Genomic DNA, 21,640 nt, shown 5'->3' with positions numbered 1-21,640 from the left:
CCCCGGGGCGGATGCTGCAGATACAGGGACGACTGAATCACAAGCGGGCCCCTCTCTGATCACAGCACGGATGCTCGCGGAGGGCACGTACCCCGGGGGGACACAGAGCCTGCAGGGCAAAGAGGCGCCTGCACCCACCTCGCTTCAAGAGAACCAGCCAGCGAGAGGCGGTGCGACGGGCGCAGGGCATGGGGAAGACCCTTGGATGACCAGACTCCTCCTCCCGCCTTTCGGGGATCCTGAAAATGTTTTTTCTTGGGGAGAAACTCGTGGCAGTGGCTCTCCCCTCTGGCGCCTCGCGTTCGGCCCAGGCCAACAGTCCAGTCCCATGGGTGGCCTGGGCACCTCCCATGCGCTGACGTCGTGCCTCCTTTGGCTCAGGCACCGGCATGCGGTGGAAGCACGTGGGCGGCCTGAGCGGGGAGTTTAACTTCTCCCACGTGCTGGTGATGCTGGTCCTGGACTCCGTCCTGTACGGCCTGGTGGCCTGGTATGTGGAGGCCGTCCTCCCGGGGGAGTACGGCATCCCCAAGCCCTGGTACTTCTTCGTCATGGTGAGTACCGGCGCTCCTGTCCTACACACCACGTGACACCTTGTACAGCCCCACAACACCCTCACCCGTGTCAGTGTCCTGATTGAAACCTCCAGCCCCGGGAAATCCAAGTGGGCTCCTCTAGCCCGGATTCACTCCAAGCCCATCAGCTTGTGGTCGCCAAGGGAACACGATGACAAAGGAGTCTGCCTCCGACCCTTGCCCCCTGCTGGCACCCGTGCAGAGAGGCTGCAAACATGTCTGCAATGTCCGGTGTGCCCACGCCTGTACCAGGCCCTGCAAGTCCCCACGGGACACCACCGCCTCCTTCCCCTCTGGGCTGTTGTAGTCCTGACCCTCTCTGAGACCGTGTGACCCTGGGAGCCGGCAGGTGCAGCCTCCCGTGGCTGCCCCCCCCCATGAGTTCTCAGAGTCGCTGCCTCCCGTGGTGACCATGTTGTCCTCACGAAGTGGAGCTCACCTGTGGATGCGGTGCTCCCGCAGCCCCGCCAGCGGCCCCATCCCACCATTTGCAAAGCAGGTGGTCCTGTCTGAAGGGCACAGGTGGCCCCGCTGGCCCTTCCAGGAGTGTGGAGAAGCGTCTACCCCGCTATCTCTCCAGGCCTTGGCCAGGGGGCTGCCTGCCAACATGATGGCTTCCCCAGCTCGCCGGGAGCCCGGGTGTGGGGCATGTCCTGTCCTCGCTCCACCCTCAGGACCATGAGTTGTGGGCTCAAATGCAGCTCATTGGTAGTGAGTCCATGAACAGGTTGCCGGACTTCTCCAGGCACCATTAGCTGTTTGGTACCAGGAAACACGGGGAGTTGGGGTTGGCGGGGTGGGGTGGAGGATTTATTTTACCCAAGTATTATGTTCCCGAAGAAGCTGGTCGATTCACCCGAACACCTTAATGTAGTTGACTTTCTGTCTAGCCGTCCCACTGGCAGGGACGGTCTTCATCCCTCACACGGTCAGTGCTGGACGTGGGGGACCCAGACAAAGCTTCGGAAAGCAAGTTCATTCAGGAAGAGCCTACCGATTTGGCGAAAGGGATTGAAATACGACAGCTCTACAAGGTAGGAGCTCACAAATCTCCTTTTAAGAATTTAAGAAATCACGTGTAGAGGCTTGTTTTATTCTGATAATAACCTGGTGGTTACAAGGTACATTCATTCCCGAGAGAGGCTTAGCGTCCTTCTGGGAGGGGATCCTTGAAATAGGAATCTAGCATCATGCGTCCTGTTTCCTGTCATGCAGTAAAGTGGGGGAGGACGGAGGGTCCAGATGATTCTGGCTGAAACACCCCCCGCCCCCGGCCACGCCAGCACTGCTGCCTGGGGACCCCCTGGAGCTCAGCTCTTTGGTGGCTGACGTCCATCCCCATGGTTTCCACACCCAGTCGCTCAGCCCGGCTTCCAGATGGGGCGGGCTTGGCTGTTGCCAGCGCTGGCTGAGCCTTTGCTGCGCGCTGAGCCCCGCGTGACTAAGCGCTCCCAGGGCAGGACGCCTGGACGTGAGCCCTGTGCCCTGGTGCATCCCATGGAGCAGCATTTCCCCTTTAGCACTTTCTGATCTTCAAATGCGATGAGTCCAAGGGAGAGGCGTGTCCGTGTCCGGATGCTGCAGCCTTGTCACACTTCGTGCCGCCCTCCTGTGGCTGTGGGCGCCGGGTGTGTGAGTTGGGGGGTAGGTGTCACATGGGAGCCCAGGGACTCACGATGCAGCCGGGGGCTCCAGGTCTGTCGCGAGCGGCCCCAGCAGCCAGGCTCGCCTCTGGCTTCCACGAGCAGGGATTTCCCTTGTGTTCACACACCTGCTGTCTGCAGACCCACAGTTCTGGTGGGAATTCTCAGCTGCTGGGCCACGTCAGGGCAAAGTGTGGCTCTAGAAGCAGGGAGCAGACTCCCCGCCAAGCTCTGAGCCCTTCGTCCTCGAGCTCCGGCCTCTGGGGCACCGGGGAGAAGCCCCCGGGTTTGCACCCCCGTCAGGCTCCTCTGCAGCCCCAGGCAGCTAAACCCTGGCGCCCTCCCAGATTCGCCTTGGATTCCCATGGGTGGACTGGAAATCCAAGTTCAGGGCGACTTGATGTGGTTCATAGATGCTTCAGGAACACCACATGCCCGCCGCGTGAATTTTCCGCAGGTGTATCAGACGGGAAAGAGTAAGCACGTGGCAGTCAAAGGTCTGACCATGAACCTTTACCAGGGGCAGATCACCGTTCTGCTGGGACACAACGGGGCCGGCAAGACCACCATGTGCTGCATGCTCACAGGTACGTGCGCCGGGTGGCCCTCCCCGAGGAAGAGCCCCCGCACTCCCCGCATGTGCTTCCATCTCCCCTCCTCAGATTTCACTGACGTCTGAATATGACGCTCTTGCTGTCTGTGTAGCACCTGGTGGTTCACGTGACCCGAACGAGGAAAAGGGAACCTTTGGGTCTTATGGTCAATCTGGGGAATTAGATCTCATTCGCCGTCATGGAGCTGTGAACACGGCCCCACACGTCTCTTCCCACTGGAGGGGCAGCGGCAGAGGGAGCAGAGCCCCAAGCAGACTCCCCGCTGAGCTCGGGGCCCCACTCGGGGGTCCGTCTCGTGACCCTGGGATCCCGACCTGAGCCGAAACTAAGAGGCAAACGCTCAACTGACTGAGCCGCGCAGGTGCCCCGAATCTACTTACATTGATTTGGAGTAAGGAGATGCGTAGGGAAGAAGGCAAAGTCATACCACCTGTTCCGACTTGTAAAATACTGCAAACCCCCTACTTACCCACGAGTGTGGGTTGAATAAATAAACGGCATGTATTCATAACAATGAAATCTTTTTAGCCTTCCCAAATTAGATCAGTTTTGTGGATGTGAAGAAATGGCCTCAATTTTTCCTTTTTGGCGGAGGAAAAGCCAGTTAAAAAAGCAGAATTTAGTGCTTACTTCTTCAGCAGCACATACACTAAAAAAACAAAAACAAAAACAAAAAACCCTGGAGTCTCTATTTTCCCATTTTTGCTAAAAACTTTAACCCTTGAGTCAGCGTGTGCGTGAAGGAATCCACGATGCTATGCTGAACAGGGGTTGGGGGTCCAGGTTGGGACCTGCGTCCTTTGTGTGCTTCGCTACACTTTCTTCTTTTAATCTTGTTGCAAATAGAGTTAAACTAAGGAGATGGAATAAAGGGTGAGAGTGCCCTGACAGCCCGGCTGTGAAGGCCCACACCTCCCCACGGGCACCCCACATTCCCCAGGGCTTACTGGGAATCAGAGCCGAATCAGTCCTGGGTCTCAGTTCAGAATGGTTAGATGCCCCAGATACTGTCCCCCCAAACTACATTGCCCTCGTATCGCTTATCACCGTGTCTTTGCCTGACACGCGCCTGTGTGTGTTGTACCCACCGAGGCAGGCCGGCACCCCTCAGAGGCAGGAGGCTCACGTCCGGTCTCTCCCGCCGCCCCTGCACGTCCTTGTTCACCATCACAGGGCTCACCCTCCTTGGATGTCACTGACCGTGACATGCTTGCAAACACATGGAGGACGTCGTCGAGCCTTGGAAGCGCTGCGTGCTCTGGATGACGATGACCCTAGACTGTGCCTCCCGCTTGCTCCCAGGTGTCCTTGCTCCTTCCAGCGGATGGGTATATATCAACGGGTATGATATTTCCTGCAATGTGGCTCAGATCCGGAAAAGCATGGGCTGGTGCCCCCAGCACGATATCTTGTTCGATAACTTCACAGTAGCGGAGCATCTTTACTTCTATGCTCGGGTGAGTCTGGGGATGGCACGCTCGGTCTCCTCTGCGTCTGTTCTTGGGGATGACAGTAAGACAGCCTGCAGCTCCCTGACCCAACCTCACAAGGTCTTGAGACTTTTTCTGGACACTATTCCCTAAACATTCAGGCGGGGGAGAGGGCAAGGGTCACACTTTGATTATGAAGGATGCAAATCAGGACTAGCCTAAACGAGAGATGAGCAGGGTGAGGTCTTGGACAGTCCCAAATAGGAAGCTCCCGTGTCCTCCGGATGCATGCCCCCACTGGCACAGGACTGCATACTGGGGCGCTCACTTAACCTGCAAGTGCCCAGGTTTTCTTTCTTTTTTTTTTTTTTTTTTTAAGATTTTATTTGTTTATTCATGAGGGACACAGAGAGAGGCAGAGACACAGGCAGAAGGAGAAGCAGGAGGGGACACCTGGGTGGCTCAGTGGTTTGGCACCTGCCTTTGGCCCAGGGCGTGATCTTGGAGTCCCGGGATCGAGTCCCACATCGGGCTCCCGGCATGGAGCCTGCTTCTTCCTCCTCCTGTGTCTCTGCTTATCTCTCTCTCTCTCTCTCTCTCTCTCTCTATCATAAATAAATAAATCTTAAAAAAAAAAAAAAAAGGAGGAGAAGCAGGCTCCTTGTAGGGAGCCTGATGTGGGACTCGATCCCAGGACCCCAGGGTCATACCCTGGGCCTAAGGCAGGCACTAAATCGCTGAGCTCCCCAGGTGTCCCAGTGTCCAGGTTTTCTTGGGGTTTCATCACATAGGCCCTAATGGTCAAATGATGGACCACATGGCTGAACTCCATCTGCAGCCTCTGCACACCTCGCACCTAGCAGGTCCTGAGTCAACCCGTTATGTCCGCTCAGGTGTGGCTGAGGGTATGACACAAATAACAAGGACACCCCCATCGTCCCAAGGATTTAGAGGCCCTTCTAGGAACTGGGGGCAGAGGTCAGCCACACCCTTCATCATGCGACACTTATGCAGAGTTTTCCCTGGGTGGAAGCTGCCCCGGGCCCCCAGGGTAACCCCACTTGGTCGTGATACGTGACCCTTTAATATGCTATACTTACTATTAATATGACATATACTCACGTGGTTCAAGATGCAAACGCCTCTTGTCCATCCCCTTCCCAAAAGGTAGTGAGAGTCTTGTGCCCAGTTTACGTATATCCTGGCACAATGCTCGCCAGACAGGGGCCCCCACAGGGAGGCGGGAGGGAGCCCGGCACCAGGCAGGCACACTGACTGACGGAGGAGGTGGCACCAAGGCCAGGCTCCCGGCAGCCCATCCCCCGCCCCCGCCCCCACCGGGAACCCCTCCAGACCTCCCCACCCCCACTGTTGCAGCTGAAGGGCTTGTCCTGCCACAAGTGTCCTGAAGAAGTCCAGCGGATGCTGCACGTCCTCGGGCTGGAGGACAAGCGGGACGCCCTGAGCAAGTTCCTGAGTGGGGGCACGAAGCGCAAGCTCTCCATCGGCATCGCCCTCATAGCAGGCTCCAAGGTAGGCGGGCAGGAGGCCCCGGGCCAGGGCCGGGCACCCAGGGCGGCTGCCCTCCACGGGCAGGGGCAGGCTGCGGACCCCCAGATGCCCACAGCGTGGCCACATGTGCACAGAACCAGAGCGTCCCACGTAGCTAGCCCGGGCCGGGCCGCTCCTCCGCCCCCAGGTGCTGATGCTGGACGAGCCCACCTCGGGCATGGACGCCATCTCCAGGAGGGCCATCTGGGACCTCCTGCAGCAGCACAAGAGCGACCGCACCGTGCTGCTGACCACGCACTTCATGGACGAGGCCGACCTGCTGGGGGACCGCGTGGCCATCATGGCCAAGGGGGAGCTGCAATGCTGCGGGTCCTCGCTGTTCCTCAAGCAGAAGTATGGTGAGCGGGGTGGGCAGGCAGCGGGGACAGGCCCTGTCCTGGGCGGGGGGGCTGCTGGCTTCCCCGGGGGGACGCTGAGGCCAGCGGAGGGGCTGGGACAGGAGGAGACAGGGAAAGATCTGAGACCTGGGGTCAGGAGATCCGAGTCTGAGTCCCCTCTGCTGGTTTTGGCCTCTTCATCCGTGTGGCCGGGAGCTTTATCCTTTGCCTTCCCTTCCACCTATAAAATGGACACTCAAGGAGCGAGCCAGTGTGGAGCGCTCGCGCAGGTGCGGGCTGTTTCCACAAGTGCTGCCCCTGGTCTCTGGGACCCCGGGCCCTCCTGTGTCTCTGCTGCTTGGGGCGTGGATGCGCCTCCACCGCCTCACTCCATCTCTGCCCACGGACCGGGTGTCCTCATCTGGGTTCCTGTGCTGGAAAATGAGTGTCTCTCCAGCCTGGACCCCTTCCTGAACTCCACATGCGTGTACCTGGAGTCTATTCCATGCCCGTGTGGACGCTGACAGGCTCTCTGGGACTTGTCCAAACCCTAGGCAGCCCGGTACCCCCCCTGGACCCTGCTCTCTGCCACCGCACCCACTGCCCCCGGCACAGACAGCTCCCTTCTTCTACGAGCTTGGCCCAAACCTTAGAGGTGCCCCGATCCCATCAGTCCAAAAACCTTGGGGGCCCTCCCTGACCCCCACCTCCACACCCAGCTAGCACCCTGGTCAGGCATCCATCCCCTCCCGGCTTGTTGCGCTTGCTGGCTAACTCAGCCCACCCTCTGCCCCCAAAGAAGGTTTCACGGTCTTTGAAATGTTGTTTCAGGTGCTGGATATTATATGACTTTGGTGAAGAAACCTCATTGTAGCACAGAAAAGATTTCTCATCTGATTTATCAGCACATACCAAATGCAGTTTTGCAGTCCAGCACTGGAGAAGAATTAACATTTATTCTTCCTAAAAAGAACATCCACAGGTGCGGACCCCAGAGGACGGGAGTCCCCGTGTGCACGCTCACAGCCGGCTCCGCTGCCCCTCTCATCAGCAAGGCCTCTCTACTCTGCCGGGGTCTGGACCCCCAGGCCTCTGCTATCTCCTGGAAAGACAGGACACTCTAGCCAGAGCAGCACTCGAAAGTAACGGGGCTCTTATCATGTCCCCTCCTTCCTTTAAACCCCTCGATGGCCCCCAGCAGCCTTCAAGTTAAAGTCAAATTATTTTTTTATAAAAAGATTTTATTTATTCATGAGAGACACAGAGAAAGAAGCAGAGACACAGGCAGAGGGAGAAGCAGGCTCCTGCGGGGAGGCCGATGCAGCACTCAGTCCCAGGACCCAGGATCACACCCTGGGCCAAAGGCAGATGCTCAACTGCTGAGCCACCCAGGTGTCCCAAAGTCAAATTCTTAAATGTGACTTTACAGACGCTCTTATTGGGTGGCTGAGCCAAGACGAACATCTGGCCTGATTTTCCTCAATTATTCCAGACTTCAGAGTGGTTCCCGCCACTCGCTACCACCTCCTCTCCCTCATGTGGTTCTCAGGGAGGAGTCTTAGCTCAACTTAGTGAGGAAGATGGGAGCCACCAAACAAGAAGTCCCCTTCACTCTCGTCACACGTGTCTTCCTTCCTTCCATCTTTATAGCCAACGACTCGCCTCTCTTCCTGGTGGAGGCTCGCCCTTCTGCACCAGCTCCAGATCCTTCCATCTTGCCTTCTCAAAACCTCGCCTTCTGGACTCACCACACCATCAGAGTCTCTCTCTACTGGGTCACTTCCAGGAGTGCACTGAGTCCCCACTGCCCTCCCCCAGCCCCTGGCACCCACCCTTATACTTTCTGGCTCCGTGATACGGGCTGCCCTCAGCTGCCATCATGCAGTATTTATACTTTTGTGATTTGCTTAGACCACTTAGTGCAATGTCCTCAAGATTCAGTGCTGTGGCATATTGCAGGATTTCCTTCCTTTTTAAGGCTGAATACTAGTCTATAACACACACACGTGTGCACACACACCCCACATTGTGTTTATCCATTCATCTGTTAATGGACACTTGGGTTGCTGTCACATTTTAGCTGTGGTGGATAATGCTGAATAATGCTGCCACAAACACGGGTGTGCAAGTATCCCTTCAAGACTCTGCTTTTGATTCTTTGGGATATATTTACTCAGAAGGAAAAGTGCTGAGCCATATGGTAATTTTATTTTTAAAATTTTGAAGAACTGCCATGCTGTCTTCCACAGAGGCTGTACCATTTTACATTCCCTCCCACAGTACATAAGAATTCCAATTTCTCCATAGCTCATCAATACCTGTTGTTTTCTGTTTTTCTTTTTTTAAATTACTCACCAACCTAATGGGCATGAGGTAACTTTGTTTTGCATCTCCCCAATGATGAGTGATGCTAAGCATCTCTTCATGTGCTTATTCCATTTGTAGTCTTCTTTGGAGCAATGTCTACTATCACCCATTAAAAAAAAAAACACAAACTTTTATTTATTAAGTAATCTCTATCCTCAACGTGGGGCTTCAACTCATAACCCTGAGATCAAGAGGTGCATGCTCCTCTGACTGAGCCAGCCAGGCACCCCTCATGTCCTTTGCCCATTTTTGAATCAAGCTGTTTTCTATTGTTCTGTTTTCTATTGTTCTATATACTTCTCTATATATTCTGGATATTAATTAGTCCTTTATCAGATAACAGGATCTGCAAATATTTTCTCCCATTTAGTGGGTTGTCTTTTTACTCTGATGATAGTAAATTCCTGATGCACAAAATTTCTAAGTTGAATGAAGTCCAACCCATTTATTTTTTCTTTTGTTACTATGCCCTTGATGTCACGTCCAAGAAATCATTGCCAGATCCCATGTTGTGGAGCTTCTGTGCCATGTTTTCTTCTGGGAGTTGTATTATTTTAGGTCTTACATTTAGGTCCTTGATCTATTTTGAGTTCATTTTTGTATGTAGTGTTACGTAGGGTCCAATGTCATGCTTTCACACTTGGATGTCCTGTTTCCACATCGGTTGAAAAGATTGTCCTTCCCTCATCAAATTCTTGGCACCTTTGTTGAAAATCATTTGACCATATGTGCGAGGGCTTATTTCTGGGCTCTCTGCTGTCTTCCATCAGTCTATGTGTCTGCCCTTATGCCAATAACACCTTGTTTGGATACTGTAGCTTCATAACAAGTTTTTTTTTCAAGATTTTGTTTATTTATTCATGAGAGACACACAGAGAGAGAGGCAGAGAGAGAAGCAGGCTCCATGCAGGGAGCCTGACATGGGACTTGATCCCAGGCCTCCAGGATCACGCCCTGGGCTGAAGGTGACGCTAAACCGCTGAGCCACCGGGGCTGCCCTGTAGCAAGTTTTGAAATCAAGGAAGTATCATTCTCTAGTTTTGTTCTTTTGCAAGATTGTTTTGGTTATTAAGGGTCCCTTGAGATTCCATATGAATTTTAGGAAGGGTTTTTCTATTTCTGCAAAAAAAAAAAAAAAAATCATTGCTTTTTTTGGGTAGGGACTGTACTGAATCCGTTGAATGCTCTGGCCGGTATTGGCATTTGAACAACATCACATCTCCTAGTCCATGAACATGGGATGTGTTTCAGTGTATTTACGTCTTCTTTACTTCCCTTCAGCAATGTTTTATAGCTTTCATTCTACAAGTCTTTCACTTCCTTGGGTTAACCCCTAAGTATTTTATTGTTTGGCGCTATTGTAAGTGGGTTATTTTTGTTATTTCCTTTTTAGATTTGTTCACTGTATTTAGAAATGCAACTGATTTCTGCGTGTTGGCTCTCTATCCTGCTACTCTGCTGAACTCACTTATTACTTCTCACAGCTTCATTGTAGCACCTGTAGAGTTTTCTACATATAAAATCACGTCATCTGCAAACACATAATTTCACTTCTTCCTCTCCGCTCTGGATGCCTCTTACTTCTTTTTTCTTGCCTAACGGCTCTGACTATAATTTTCCGGGCCAGGCACATTAGGCAGATTCTGCAAGCTCAGATGCTGTGTCAGTGGGGAGGCAGATGCTGGGTCCTTTCCACTCTGCTGTCTTCCCGGCATCCTTGTCTCATATGTAGGCTCTCCGTCATGAGTCATGTTCATCAACACGCAGCAGAAGGGATAAATTCGCACTTGATTACAGAAAGATGCCTAGAAAATCCACAAACATTTGGAAACTCAACTTCTGAACACTTTTGAACAGCTTATGGGTCAAAGAGAAATTAGAAACAGTTTAGAATTGACAATGATGAAGACACAACAGATCCAAAATGTTCAGATGCTGCTAGAGCGGTGCCCGGAGGGAAAAATATAGCCCCAAAACACTTGTTAGGAAAGAAGAAAGCCTCAAGGCCAGTGGCCTGAGTTTCCAGCTGAGGGAGGCAGAAAAAGCAGAGAGAATGTTAAATGCAGAGTACAGAGAAGAAAAGAAATAATAAATATGAAGAGAACAAATGGTGGAATAAGAAACAAAAACATTGAGGGAAAAAAGTAGCCAGACATTGTTTATTACAATATCAATAAAAATGATTAAGCCCCCGCCTAAGCCATTAAGGAGAAAAAGAAGAAATACAAGAACAGCATGAGGAATGAGCAAACCACCATGCACACCCAGCACAGACTTACGACAGGATAATGAGAAAGAACCACAAATAAATTGGAGACTTAATGGGCTAAACTGTTTAGAATGTAGATAAAACAGGCTGATTTCTTGAAAAACACAACCTACTCCAACTGACACACAGTGAAAGAGAAGAATCTGAATAACCACGCATCTACTGATGAAATTGAATTTGCAATGACAAACGTTACCACAAAGAGGATTCCAGTCCCCATCAGTCACTGAGGAAATAACCTCAATCTTTCGGGAAATAGAGAAGGAAGCAGCCCCCAAGTCATGGGCGGGGGGGGGGGGGGGGGGTTGGGCAGCGGGCCTGTGATACCAACAACCAGAACATGAACGTAAACACAATGTCATTAGCAAAATAGGAACGGGTCGAATGGACTTAAGTGGGGGCCCAGGAGGGCTTGGCGCCCAGGTCGGGGCTGCGGTGGGATTTCTGGAAGACTGGGCGCAGCCGGGATATGGACCGGAGCATCTGCTAAGTCCTCTAGGGCCTGGGGCTCCACAGGCCGGGGCCCTCGGGGAAGCAAGAAACCGAGCGGAGCCTGCAGGTCCCCAGACCCATCACCTGCGTCCAAATGTCGATCAAGAGAGGCACCGTACACCTCGACTGCGGCGTATTCCTTCGTGGAACACCCCCACCCCCACCCCGACGAGAGGACCTCGGCGCGGCACCGGCCTGCTGAGCCTCCCGTCCCGCGGCTGGGCAAGCTGGACACGAGGGGAGGCCGCGCGCTCCGCTGCCGGGCCCGGGCAGCACAGGACAGGAGCCGGGCACGGTGGCAGCAGGAGGCACGACACTGGTCGTGTGAGGGCGGGAGACGAGTCACCTGGAGGGGGCGGAGAGCACCCTGTGGGGTGCTGGAGAGGCCTGCCCCACGGTGGGTGACAGCACGGCATCGCCCCACACCTGGAGCCTACCACTCACGGGCATGATTTCGGCAACTGCAGCTGAGCGAGCCTGCGAACACTTGACGCCCCAACACCCCCCCAGTTCGGGAGGGGAGAGACCCGGAGGCGTGGGGGAACTAGCCCGGGCAAGCAGTAGTGGGCATCAACCCGGCGCCGTGCAGCGCGGGCTCCTCCCCGAGGCCGAGGCCGGGTGGCAGGTGGCAGGTGGCAGGTGGTGGGTGTGCCCGGGGCTGCGCTCAGCGTCACTCCACTCAGCTGCTAGAAGACAATGGAAGGCATGCAGAGGGGGGTGCGAGGAGAGGGGCGCTGCTGGGTGCACGCCCCTCTCGGTGTCCACTCGGCACTGCAGTGTCTGCAGGGCGCGCCGAGCCCCCACCCCCCACATCGCCCCCCAGCCGGGCCTGGCCACAGCAGCGCGTGCACACGGGAGGGCTCAGGTGGCTCCGGGTTCTCAGGGAGCACCCCAGAAACCACACGGAAAGCTGCATCGTTCACGAGGCCTATGCGAGAGTCATTGCCCCAGAAACGTTTGGGAGTAAATCCATCCCCCCGCTGTCCCAGTGCAGAGTGCTGACCTCGGGAGCCCCAAAGCCGAGCACTTGAGCACTTGACGTGGCCCCGCTATCTCCCCGTGGAGCGCCAGGGCCCGTGGGGGGTTCCCCTGCACCCGCGGGGAGACAACCGCTCTTCCCTTGCAGGTTCGCACGTCTCTTCACGGAGCTGGAGCGGCGGCAGGTGGAGCTGGGGGTCGCCAGCTTCGGGGTGGCGGTCACCACCATGGAGGAGGTGTTCGTCCGGTAAGGGGGGGCCGACACCGCACAGCCCAGGGTCTGGCGGCCGGGGGGCTCCCGAGGGTCCTGCGCCCAACCCGGGTGCGGGGCTCGGGTCCGACCCTCACCGGCCCTTCCCACCCCCCACGAGGACTCGCAGTGAGAGGGACACTGCCGGGCAGAGCGCTGAATCCACGACCCCTTCCAGGGGTGACAAAGCAAACCAAGCGACACGGTGTCCTCTGGGATACCGTCGGCGACTGTGAGTAACGGGTGGCTCTCGTGGTCAGGAAGGCTCACGGCCTCGGGCTCATGGCTGCCTGACCGAGCTAGCAAGCTTTGAGCCGCCCTCGAGGAAGGCCTTCCTCGTGTCGGGGCGCTCAGGGGGCCCCCAGGAGGCCACACGAGCCCAGACAGCAACAGCTGCTCTGGCCGAACCTGCTTGCTACCTGGAACAGTAGGCTGTTACAAGTGTTATTAATGACACATTAAAGCTCATATTTTATTTTTTTTCTGCTAGTCCACATGGCTTTTTCTCTCCCCCTTTTCGGTTATTTTTCCTCATTCTGTATTTTTTTTTCTCCCTCATGCTAGTTGGAGATTACATGTTCTTACGGTATCACATTAGTGGTCAACGTAGACACTGAGACACACGTATGGAATTTATCAAAGTGCCAAGTGAAGTAATATATTCACTCCGCTCCTGGACAATGCTGAGACCCTGGGACACACACACACCTCACCATCACCAACCTGTATACATTGTATTTTTTAAAGATGTTATTTATTTACTCGAGAGTAAAAGTGACAGAGAGAGCATGAGTGGGCAGGGGCAGAGGCAGAGGGAGAAGCAGGCTCCCCAGTGAGCAGGGGGCCTGACATGGGGCTCCATCCTAGGACCCTGAGATCATGACCTGAGCCGAAGGCAGACGCTAGACCGACTGAGCCACCCAGGCGCCCACCCCTATATACGTATATTTTAATTCTCTCTTTTTTCAACTTCACAAACCTGTATTATTGTTGTTCGAGAATGCCAGTAGTCACTTATACTCATGCGCATAAACACCTGTCTCTGCATCCCTTCCTCTCACGTCTCAGATGAGACTGTCCTCCTGCCCATAGCTCCTCACAGCACCCATTAGTGTTTTTATGCAGGTGCCAAACACATTATGTTTTTTTTTTTTTAAGATTTTGTTTATTTATTCGTGACAGACACACAGAGAGAGGCAGAGACACAGGCAGGGGGAGAAGCAGGCTCCCTGTGGGGAGCCCGACGTGGGACTTGATCCTGGATCCCAGGATCACAACCTGAGCTGAAGGCAGATGTTTAACTACTAAGCCACCCAGGCGTCCCTGAGGCTCATTTTCTTGCACATGGGTATCCAGTCATGATGGAACCTTTTGGGGGAAGAGACTTCCTTCCACACTGAATTGTTTTCACACCTTCACCAAAAATCAATCGAATGTGTATGGCAATTTCTACATTCCCTATTCTGTTCCACTGAACAGTTGTCTGTCCCATGCCAGTCCCTCACCATTGGGGTTCCTGTGGCTTTGTGGGACGTCTAGAAGTTAGGTAGTAGATGGTTCCTTCAGGTCTATTTTTTTCAAGATTGTTTTGGCCATTATGGGTCGTTTGTGTTAACATGTAAATTTAAATATAAACTCATCAGATTCTATTTTGAAAAAAGGACCTCCATTGGTTACAACAGATCCACCACACTAATTGCAAGTCGTTAACAATAGGGAAAACGAGGGAACGGGGTGTGTGTGAGTGAAGCAGGGGTAGAATGAGTAGATGGGAACTGTTTTCTGCTCAGTTTTGCTGTAAACCTAAAACTGTCTAAACTATAAAGTATTTTTTTTAACCTGCAGGGACTATGACTGGTACTAAGTTGAATCTACAGATTAATTTAGGGAGAATGGACATCTTTCAAACATTCATCCTTCCAATCCATAGGTATCACACGTAGCTTCGTTTATTTGGGAGGTCATTTCTCATTTTTATCAGCCATGTTTTGCAGTTTCCAGACGTTCTGCATTGTCTTTGGCTAAACTTACTCCGAAGTACTTCATATTTTCTGAAGCTATGGAAATGGGTTTCTAAATTTAGCTTCCAATCACTTGTTGCAGATCTAGAAATCATTTTTGTATGTTATATGTCTAGAGACATTATTTAACTCGTTAGTTCAGACAGTCTGGGGTTGACTTCCTTAGTATTTTCTGTATGACCCTCCCGTCAGGTAAAGACAGTTTTACTTCCAATTTTCCAGTCTTTATGCCTTTAACTGGCTCATCTCACTAGTAGGGTCTGCAGCATAATGCCGACTAGAAGCAGAGAGGAGGGATGTCCTCTCCTGGTTAGGGGAAGCGTTTTATCACAGCCAGCGGTTCCTTCTACGTCCTTCGACTTTACTCTGCCGGTTTGCAGCCACACAGACATACGTGTACATATACATACAGCCGCATAACACAGGTATGTGTATGTATGGGGACATACACTTCCCTCTGAGTTTTGCTTGCCTGAATTTCAGTTTTTGAGTATGTAGTATTTTCATTACCAGTCAGTGAGAAATTTGCTTAGTTTTCCATTGTGGTTTCCGCTCTGACCTGTGGCTTACTGAGAACTGTTTCTTAATTTCCAAATTCATGGAGATTTTTGAAAAACTTGCTTTCTTGTTTTCTTGTGCCTTGTCTGTTTTGCTAATGGAGTTGATTTCTGACCTGATTTCACTCTGGTTCTGGTATGTCTCTGTCGAGCCTCCTTCCTTCAAAATGCTTGTCTGTGGCTCAGCTTATATTCTGTTTTCATAAAATTTCCTAGGTTCTTGAAAGAACATGCATTCTTCGGTTGTTAGGGGCAGTCTTTTGTGTATAGCAATTAGGTCTTCAGTGTCTTTAAAAAAAAAATTATCTGCACTCCGTTAGGCATCCAATTCCTGGTTTCAGCTTAAGTCATGATCTAGAGGTCATGAGATTGAGCCTGCATTGGGCTTCACACTTGGCATGGAGTCTGCTCATCCCTCTCTGTCCCCCTCTGTCCCTCACTCTGCTCTATCTCTCAAATAAATAAATAGATAAATAAATAAATAAAATCTAAATGAAAAAGCTAGAACTTAAAAAAAAAAAAAGAAGTTAGTCACTAGGTCCAGCTCACAATCAAGGGGAGGAGACTAACACAAGCAACAAAAGCAAAAATACACGTGGGACTGTATCAAATTAAAAAGCTTCCATGGAGCGTACACACACACCAGCCCCATAAAAGAATAGTACTCAGTCATTAGAAAGAAGGAAAATCCTATTATTCTCAATGACACAGACATGAGGGCATTACACTCCGTGAATAAGTCAGACAGAAGAAAAACAAATACGGTGTGGACTCACTTACCTGTGGAGTCTAAAGACACACCCCTGGAAAGAGAACAGACCTGTGGTCACCGGGGGGGTGGGGGTGGGGGAATGGGCAGGTGAAGCACAAACTTCCAATTCCAAGACGAGTAAGTTCTGGGGATGTCATGTGCGGACCGGTGACTGTCATTAACGGTACTGTATTGTGTATCTGACAGTTGTTAAGAGAGTGAGTCTTTTTTTTTTTTTAAGATTTTATTTATTTATTCATGAGAGACACAGAGAGGAAGAGAGGCAGAGACCCAGGCAGAGGGAGAAGCAGGCTCCATGCAGGGAGCCCAACGTGGGACTCGATCCCAGGACCCCAGGATCATGCCCTGGGCCCAAGGCAGACGCTAAACCACTGAGCCACCCAGGCGTCCCCTAAGAGAGTGAATCTTAAAAGTTCTCACCACATGCAAAAATTATTGTAACTCTGGGAGGTGGTGGATGTTAGCTGGACGCACAGTGGAGGTCGCTCCACAGTGTATGCATCTCTGGGGGCATGATGGTGGGCACCTTACTTGATGGCATGTGTCGCCTACATCTCGATAAAACTGGGAAGAAAATGAGGCGGATGATGGCAGAGTGCGAGCACTCGGAGGTGGGTCTGGGGGGTCTGTGAGACGCCGTCTACCGCGGTGCAGAAGCTCTCGGGGGAGCTCGTAGTCTGCATCCTGCAAAAGTCTCGTTTGATGCCTGAAGGAGGGCAGTGTGCGCCAACCTCCATCTGTAGGAAACTCCCCTCCCTCCCTTCCTGAAATTCAGTCTTTTTTTTTTTTTAAGATTTTATTTATTTATTCATGATAGACAACAGAGAGAGAGGCAGAGACACAGGCAGAGGGAGAAGCAGGCTCCATGCACCGGGAGCCCGACGTGGGATTCGATCCCGGGTCTCCAGGATCACGCCCTGGGTCGAAGGCAGGCGCTAAACTGCTGTGCCACCCAGGGATCCCCTGAAATTCAGTCTTAATAAACAACACTGTTATCTAATAGAAAAAACAAATTATACTAGCAGAAACCAAATGAGGAAGAAAAATTAAAAATATAACCTTAGAGGGCACCTGAGTACCTCAGTGGGTTAAGCATCTGCCTCCGGCTCAGGTCATGATCCTGGGGTCCTGGGGTCCTGGGATCGAGCCCCGCATCGGGCTCTCCGCTCGGTGGGGACTCTGCTTCTCCCTCTGCCTCTGTCCCCTCTCATGCACTCTCTTTCAAATAAATAAATAAAATCTTAAAAAACAAAATACAACCTTATGCCATGACATTTCATGGGGCCAAAGCAAACATTGTGGTGAAGTGCCATGTGCTGTCTTCCCCAACACATCCACCTCAGGTACCAGATGAAGTCCTGACCAGAGGCACGACAAATTCTGATAATTGTCGCTAGTATCCTGCAAGGTGTAGAAAAGCTAAAGGATGTACACGTAGAAAGCCTAGAAAAGTCAGGGAGAAACCGTGGAGAGAAGCAGAGCCTCAGCAAAGGTGAGGAGGGCCTCCGGGGTACACGGTCTGTGGGAACAAGGCCAGGGCGGCTCCGGTGAGGCTCCCCTGGTGCCCACTCCTGCCTCACCCTCTCACCGTAAATAGGACTGACCCGTATAAGCAGCAAGATTTTGCAGAATCGGCTATGTGCCTAATAAGGCTAGGTCACAGAAGTATTGTAGTCCCGTGCTCCCTTTCTCTCTCTCTCTCTCTCTCTCTCTCTCTCTCTCGGCTCAGTCTGGGAGAAGCCAGCTACCGTCTTGTGAGGACACACAGGCAGCCCTAGGGAGAAGTCCATGCGGCCAGGAGCTAATGCTTTTGCCAACAACCAACGAGGAATTGGGGCTCCTGCCAGAGGTATGCTGGAGCTGGCTCATATTGGCTCATGAGAGCCGATCATTAAGTCATCAAGAATTGTGCGAGCCAGTTAAACACAGCAATTAATAAAACTTAAGTTGCACAAGCTTATAAATAAATCACAGTAAAAACGGTGGTACAATTGTGATACCAATTCCAGAGTGTGGTTTTTCCCACACCACCAAGCTGGTAACTCCATGCTGACACTACGTATCTAAGAGAATAGCATCAGATCCCAGAGGTTAAGGGCTCTGGGCTGCAAGACTGCCCCCCCATCCTCCCGACTCTAGTCCCTGGTCACAAGTCCAGGTGGTCACCTGTGCTTTTGACCCACCAGCCATAAACTGGATGTTCCCACAACTCCCCCTTCAATTCATTTGCTAGGATGGCTCACAGAGCTCAGAGAAACACTGGCTTCCATTTACCAGTTTATTATAAAGGATAGGATACAGGATCCAGGTGGACACGTCCACAGAGAAAGAGTTCAAACCTTCCATGATCTCTGAGGGCACCACTGTCCCCACATTTCCACGGGGTCACCAACCTGGAAGCCCTCCAAACCCTGCCCATTTGGGTTTTTATGGAGGCTTCATCACATACACAAGGTTGATTGATTAAATCATTGGCTGCTGGTGCCCGGACTCCGTCTCCAGCCCCTTGTCCCCTCCCAGGAGGTTGGGAGGTAGGCCTAGAAGTTCCAACTTTGCCATCACATGGATGGTTCTCCTGGCCAGTGGCCCCAATCCAGATCTGCGGATGCTTTCCAAAAGCCACAGTCATTCGTACAACAAAACACACCTTAACTGCCACCTCCACTTAGGAAATTGTAAACATTTTAGGAGCTCAGTGCCAGGACCAGAATGAAGACCAAGCATATATTTCTTATTATAAATCACAATATCACAAACGGTAATACTGAGGCTTCATCTCCTCATGATCTGGCTACACTCTACTATCTGTGCTCCTGAGGTTATTCACATCTACTTCTATCTGTGTGATGGACGCGTTGTGATGATGATTTGCAATCAAAACCACAATGAGAGTATTTACACCGAAGACCTTGGTTAACACCTTTCACTGGGGTTTAATTTATTGTCTTGTTGAATGTCTAGATTGAGTAAGTGATGAAGACAACATTAATAATGCAAAGTAGGGGATCCCTGGGTGGCTTAGTGGTTTGGCACCTGCCTTTGGCCCAGGACGTGCTCTTGGAGTCCTGGGATTGAGTCCCACGTCAGGCTCCCTGTGTGGGGCCTGCTTCTCCCTATGCCTGTGTCTCTGCCTCTCTCTGTGTCTCACATGAATAAATAAATAAACCTTTAAAAAATAATGCAACTTAAGTTTAAAAGTGTCTTATATCTGGAGTCATTTCGTTAAGGAGAGTACAAAAACTTGAGGCAATATCCTTCCAGTATTTTTTTTAAGATCTTACTTATTTACTAACGAGAGACACAGAGAGAGAGAGAGAGAGAGAGAGAGAGAGGCAGAGACACAGGCAGAGGGAGAAGCAGGCTCCATGCAGGGAGCCTGACACGGGACTCGATCTGGGGTCTCCAGGATCAGGCCCTGGGCCGAAGGCGGCGCTAAACCGCTGAGCCTCCCAGGCTACCCTCCTTCAAGTATTTAGAAAAAAAAAAAAAGTATCATTCAACTCAACGACAGTGTTGCTCACCTCAGGGATGAACGTGTGACGCTCTGACACACGTCTTTGCTATCTCACCTTTACCTTGATCATCCCCGTTAATTAAAACCAACATTCTCGTCACAACTACCCTGGGAGAGCTAGCTGTGCACAGGCCAGGTGAGGGCACCATCTTGGAAGTGGAACCTCGTGCCCCAGCCCTGCCTTCGGGCCACTGCAGCTCTGGCCAGGCCTGCTGCGCCTCACCACCCGCCAGGTGCTCCTGAATTCCTGACACACAGAGAATAAACCCTTACGGTTGCTTCAAGCTGCTACATTTGGGAGTAATCTGTGCCACAGCCGTAGGGAACACACACAGGGTCTTTTACCCAACTGTACTGGACGGAAAATGAGCCACCATTTACTGGGCTATTTTGTTGTGGCAAATTCCCAGGAGTAGAATAATTGACCCAAAGACTGTGAACAAAAATATATATCTTGCCTTCTTAACAGTCTGCTGCCAGCAATGAAAGCGTCCTTTCGCCTAGAGCAGGGTTCGTCCAACTTTTTCTCTCAAGGCCAGAGAGTAAGCATTCTAGGCTATGTAGACTCAGGGGCATAATCAAGGAGAATATGTAGGTAATTAGATAACCATCTAACCAGTAACCATTTACAAAAATCCATTCTGAGCTCAGAGCCAAACAGAAAAACAAGGCCTTGGCTAGATTTGGCCCGGGCTGCAGTTTACCCAGCCCTGGCCTAGAGGGTCAGCAGTGCCGCACGCTATAATGGATGATTTTGCTCATAAGATAGATATTAAGTGATATTTCATTTCTGTTTTAATTTGCATATGGCATCTTTCAAGGAAAATAATTGAATCTATTCATGCTAACTTCGCCTCAGTTCTTTGGATAAGCCCTTGGTCATTAGTCAATTCAATATTCAGTTAATTCAATATTTACTCAGGGCCTGTTGAAGACTCTTTAAATCCAAACAAACCCAAGTGAGTTGTGAATTTGTAAATTTGCATTTCTCTTTGTTTTGGCTTCGGTTTAGGGTGAACAAGTTGTCAGACACCAGCACAGATATCCAAGCCCTCAAGACCTCCTCGATGCAGTCCCAACTGAGAATTCCTATCAGCAGGATTAAACGCTTTCACTCCAGGATCTTCTCATTACGGTCTGGCCTGCCAATCCACATGAACACGGGGGTGAGCAAGTATTTCAAATGCAAGCAAGAGGGCAGATTTTGGTGCAATTCTTAGAATCACGCTGTTCAAGAAATGCAGGTCAACCTCTCACAGGCCTGAGAAAAAATGTGCAGATTTTTAGCATAAAAGAAAGGCAGGCCCTGCTAGGTTTCAGCAATGCCAGATTCTCGGCTCTAGTTCAAAGGCAACATGCTAGGGTTTCCTGACCAGGATTAACCCAATGGGTGAAGTATCAGAAAAGGTCACAGTAGAGGTTACAGGAAAGGTCTTGGTCCTTCCTCTTACCAAAAAGAAGAAAGAATAAAAGTACTGAGCCTACTGGCCACAAAAGCATGTTTAATCTTACTTTTTCATCTTTTGCTGTGAAACAGATCACACATTACATCACCTGGAGTTGAAGATTTTTTTTAAACATCCTTATGAAATATATGGGTAACCTATAATGTTCTTTTATTGTTGAAAAAAAAAAAAGAACATTGATGTGCATCTTACAAAGTGGTCTTGATTCGGGCATCCACAAGGTGTGACTGTAAAATAGTGACACTGGTTTCCATGGGTTAGGGAAGAGATTGATTCCATTGTATCATTATGTTGAATTGCATAAGAAAGAGGAAGCTGTCATCCATGGGGCCCCTGAGCTGGAAAGGGTCTCCGGGTCATCTCCACCAGCCACCTCCAGTAAGCTGCTCTCCAGCCTCCAGTAAGAGGTTCATCTGGGCTCCACTAGGCCAAGCTTTGCTTCTAGAGACTTCCCAGGAAGTATTTCTCAGGGTACCACCTCCGACAAGGTGCAAGCAGTGACTCCTGAGGAATACTTACGGTGGCTGTGGCCTCCACCATGTCCAGTGTGGGAAATTTCAGGGTTGCTTGGTAGAGACTTTCAGGGATTTGTCGGTATTTGGGGCCGGGAATTTAGGAGCGCCTGAGTCAAACCAGACCACCTCGCCTCTTCCCACAAAGGCTTTGGGTAGACGAGTCGCGGCCTCCTCCCTACCCAGGCTCTGGCAGCACTGACGAGAAGCAGAGTGGGAGCCCACGGTGCTGACCCCCAGGGTCTCCCACCCCAGGCCCACCTGTGTTTCTTGGTCTTCAGTGCACAGGAC

At 51.3% G+C, this 21,640-nt stretch overlaps 1 protein-coding gene across 1 annotated transcript in view; it reads left to right on the top strand.

Annotated features, from left to right (window-relative positions):
- The window catches only part of LOC100683063 (ATP-binding cassette sub-family A member 17-like), a gene marked incomplete at its 3' end in the record, with an annotated part of 77,908 nt that overhangs the window by 34,203 nt on the left and 22,065 nt on the right, over window positions 1–21,640 (top strand). The window contains exons 11-19 of the mRNA XM_038540710.1: window positions 382–554; window positions 1,466–1,609; window positions 2,676–2,805; window positions 4,135–4,289; window positions 5,640–5,795; window positions 5,962–6,172; window positions 6,983–7,133; window positions 12,406–12,504; window positions 20,384–20,537. Of these exons, the coding sequence (XP_038396638.1) occupies window positions 382–554; window positions 1,466–1,609; window positions 2,676–2,805; window positions 4,135–4,289; window positions 5,640–5,795; window positions 5,962–6,172; window positions 6,983–7,133; window positions 12,406–12,504; window positions 20,384–20,537 (1,373 nt within the window). The remainder of the gene's footprint in view (window positions 1–381; window positions 555–1,465; window positions 1,610–2,675; window positions 2,806–4,134; window positions 4,290–5,639; window positions 5,796–5,961; window positions 6,173–6,982; window positions 7,134–12,405; window positions 12,505–20,383; window positions 20,538–21,640) is intronic.

This window comes from Canis lupus, chromosome 6, assembly GCF_011100685.1.
Source record: "Canis lupus familiaris isolate Mischka breed German Shepherd chromosome 6, alternate assembly UU_Cfam_GSD_1.0, whole genome shotgun sequence".
Lineage (NCBI taxonomy): Eukaryota > Metazoa > Chordata > Mammalia > Carnivora > Canidae > Canis > Canis lupus.
The sequence above is the reverse complement of the archived record's forward strand: the minus strand, read 5'-3'. Positions and strand labels throughout refer to the sequence as shown.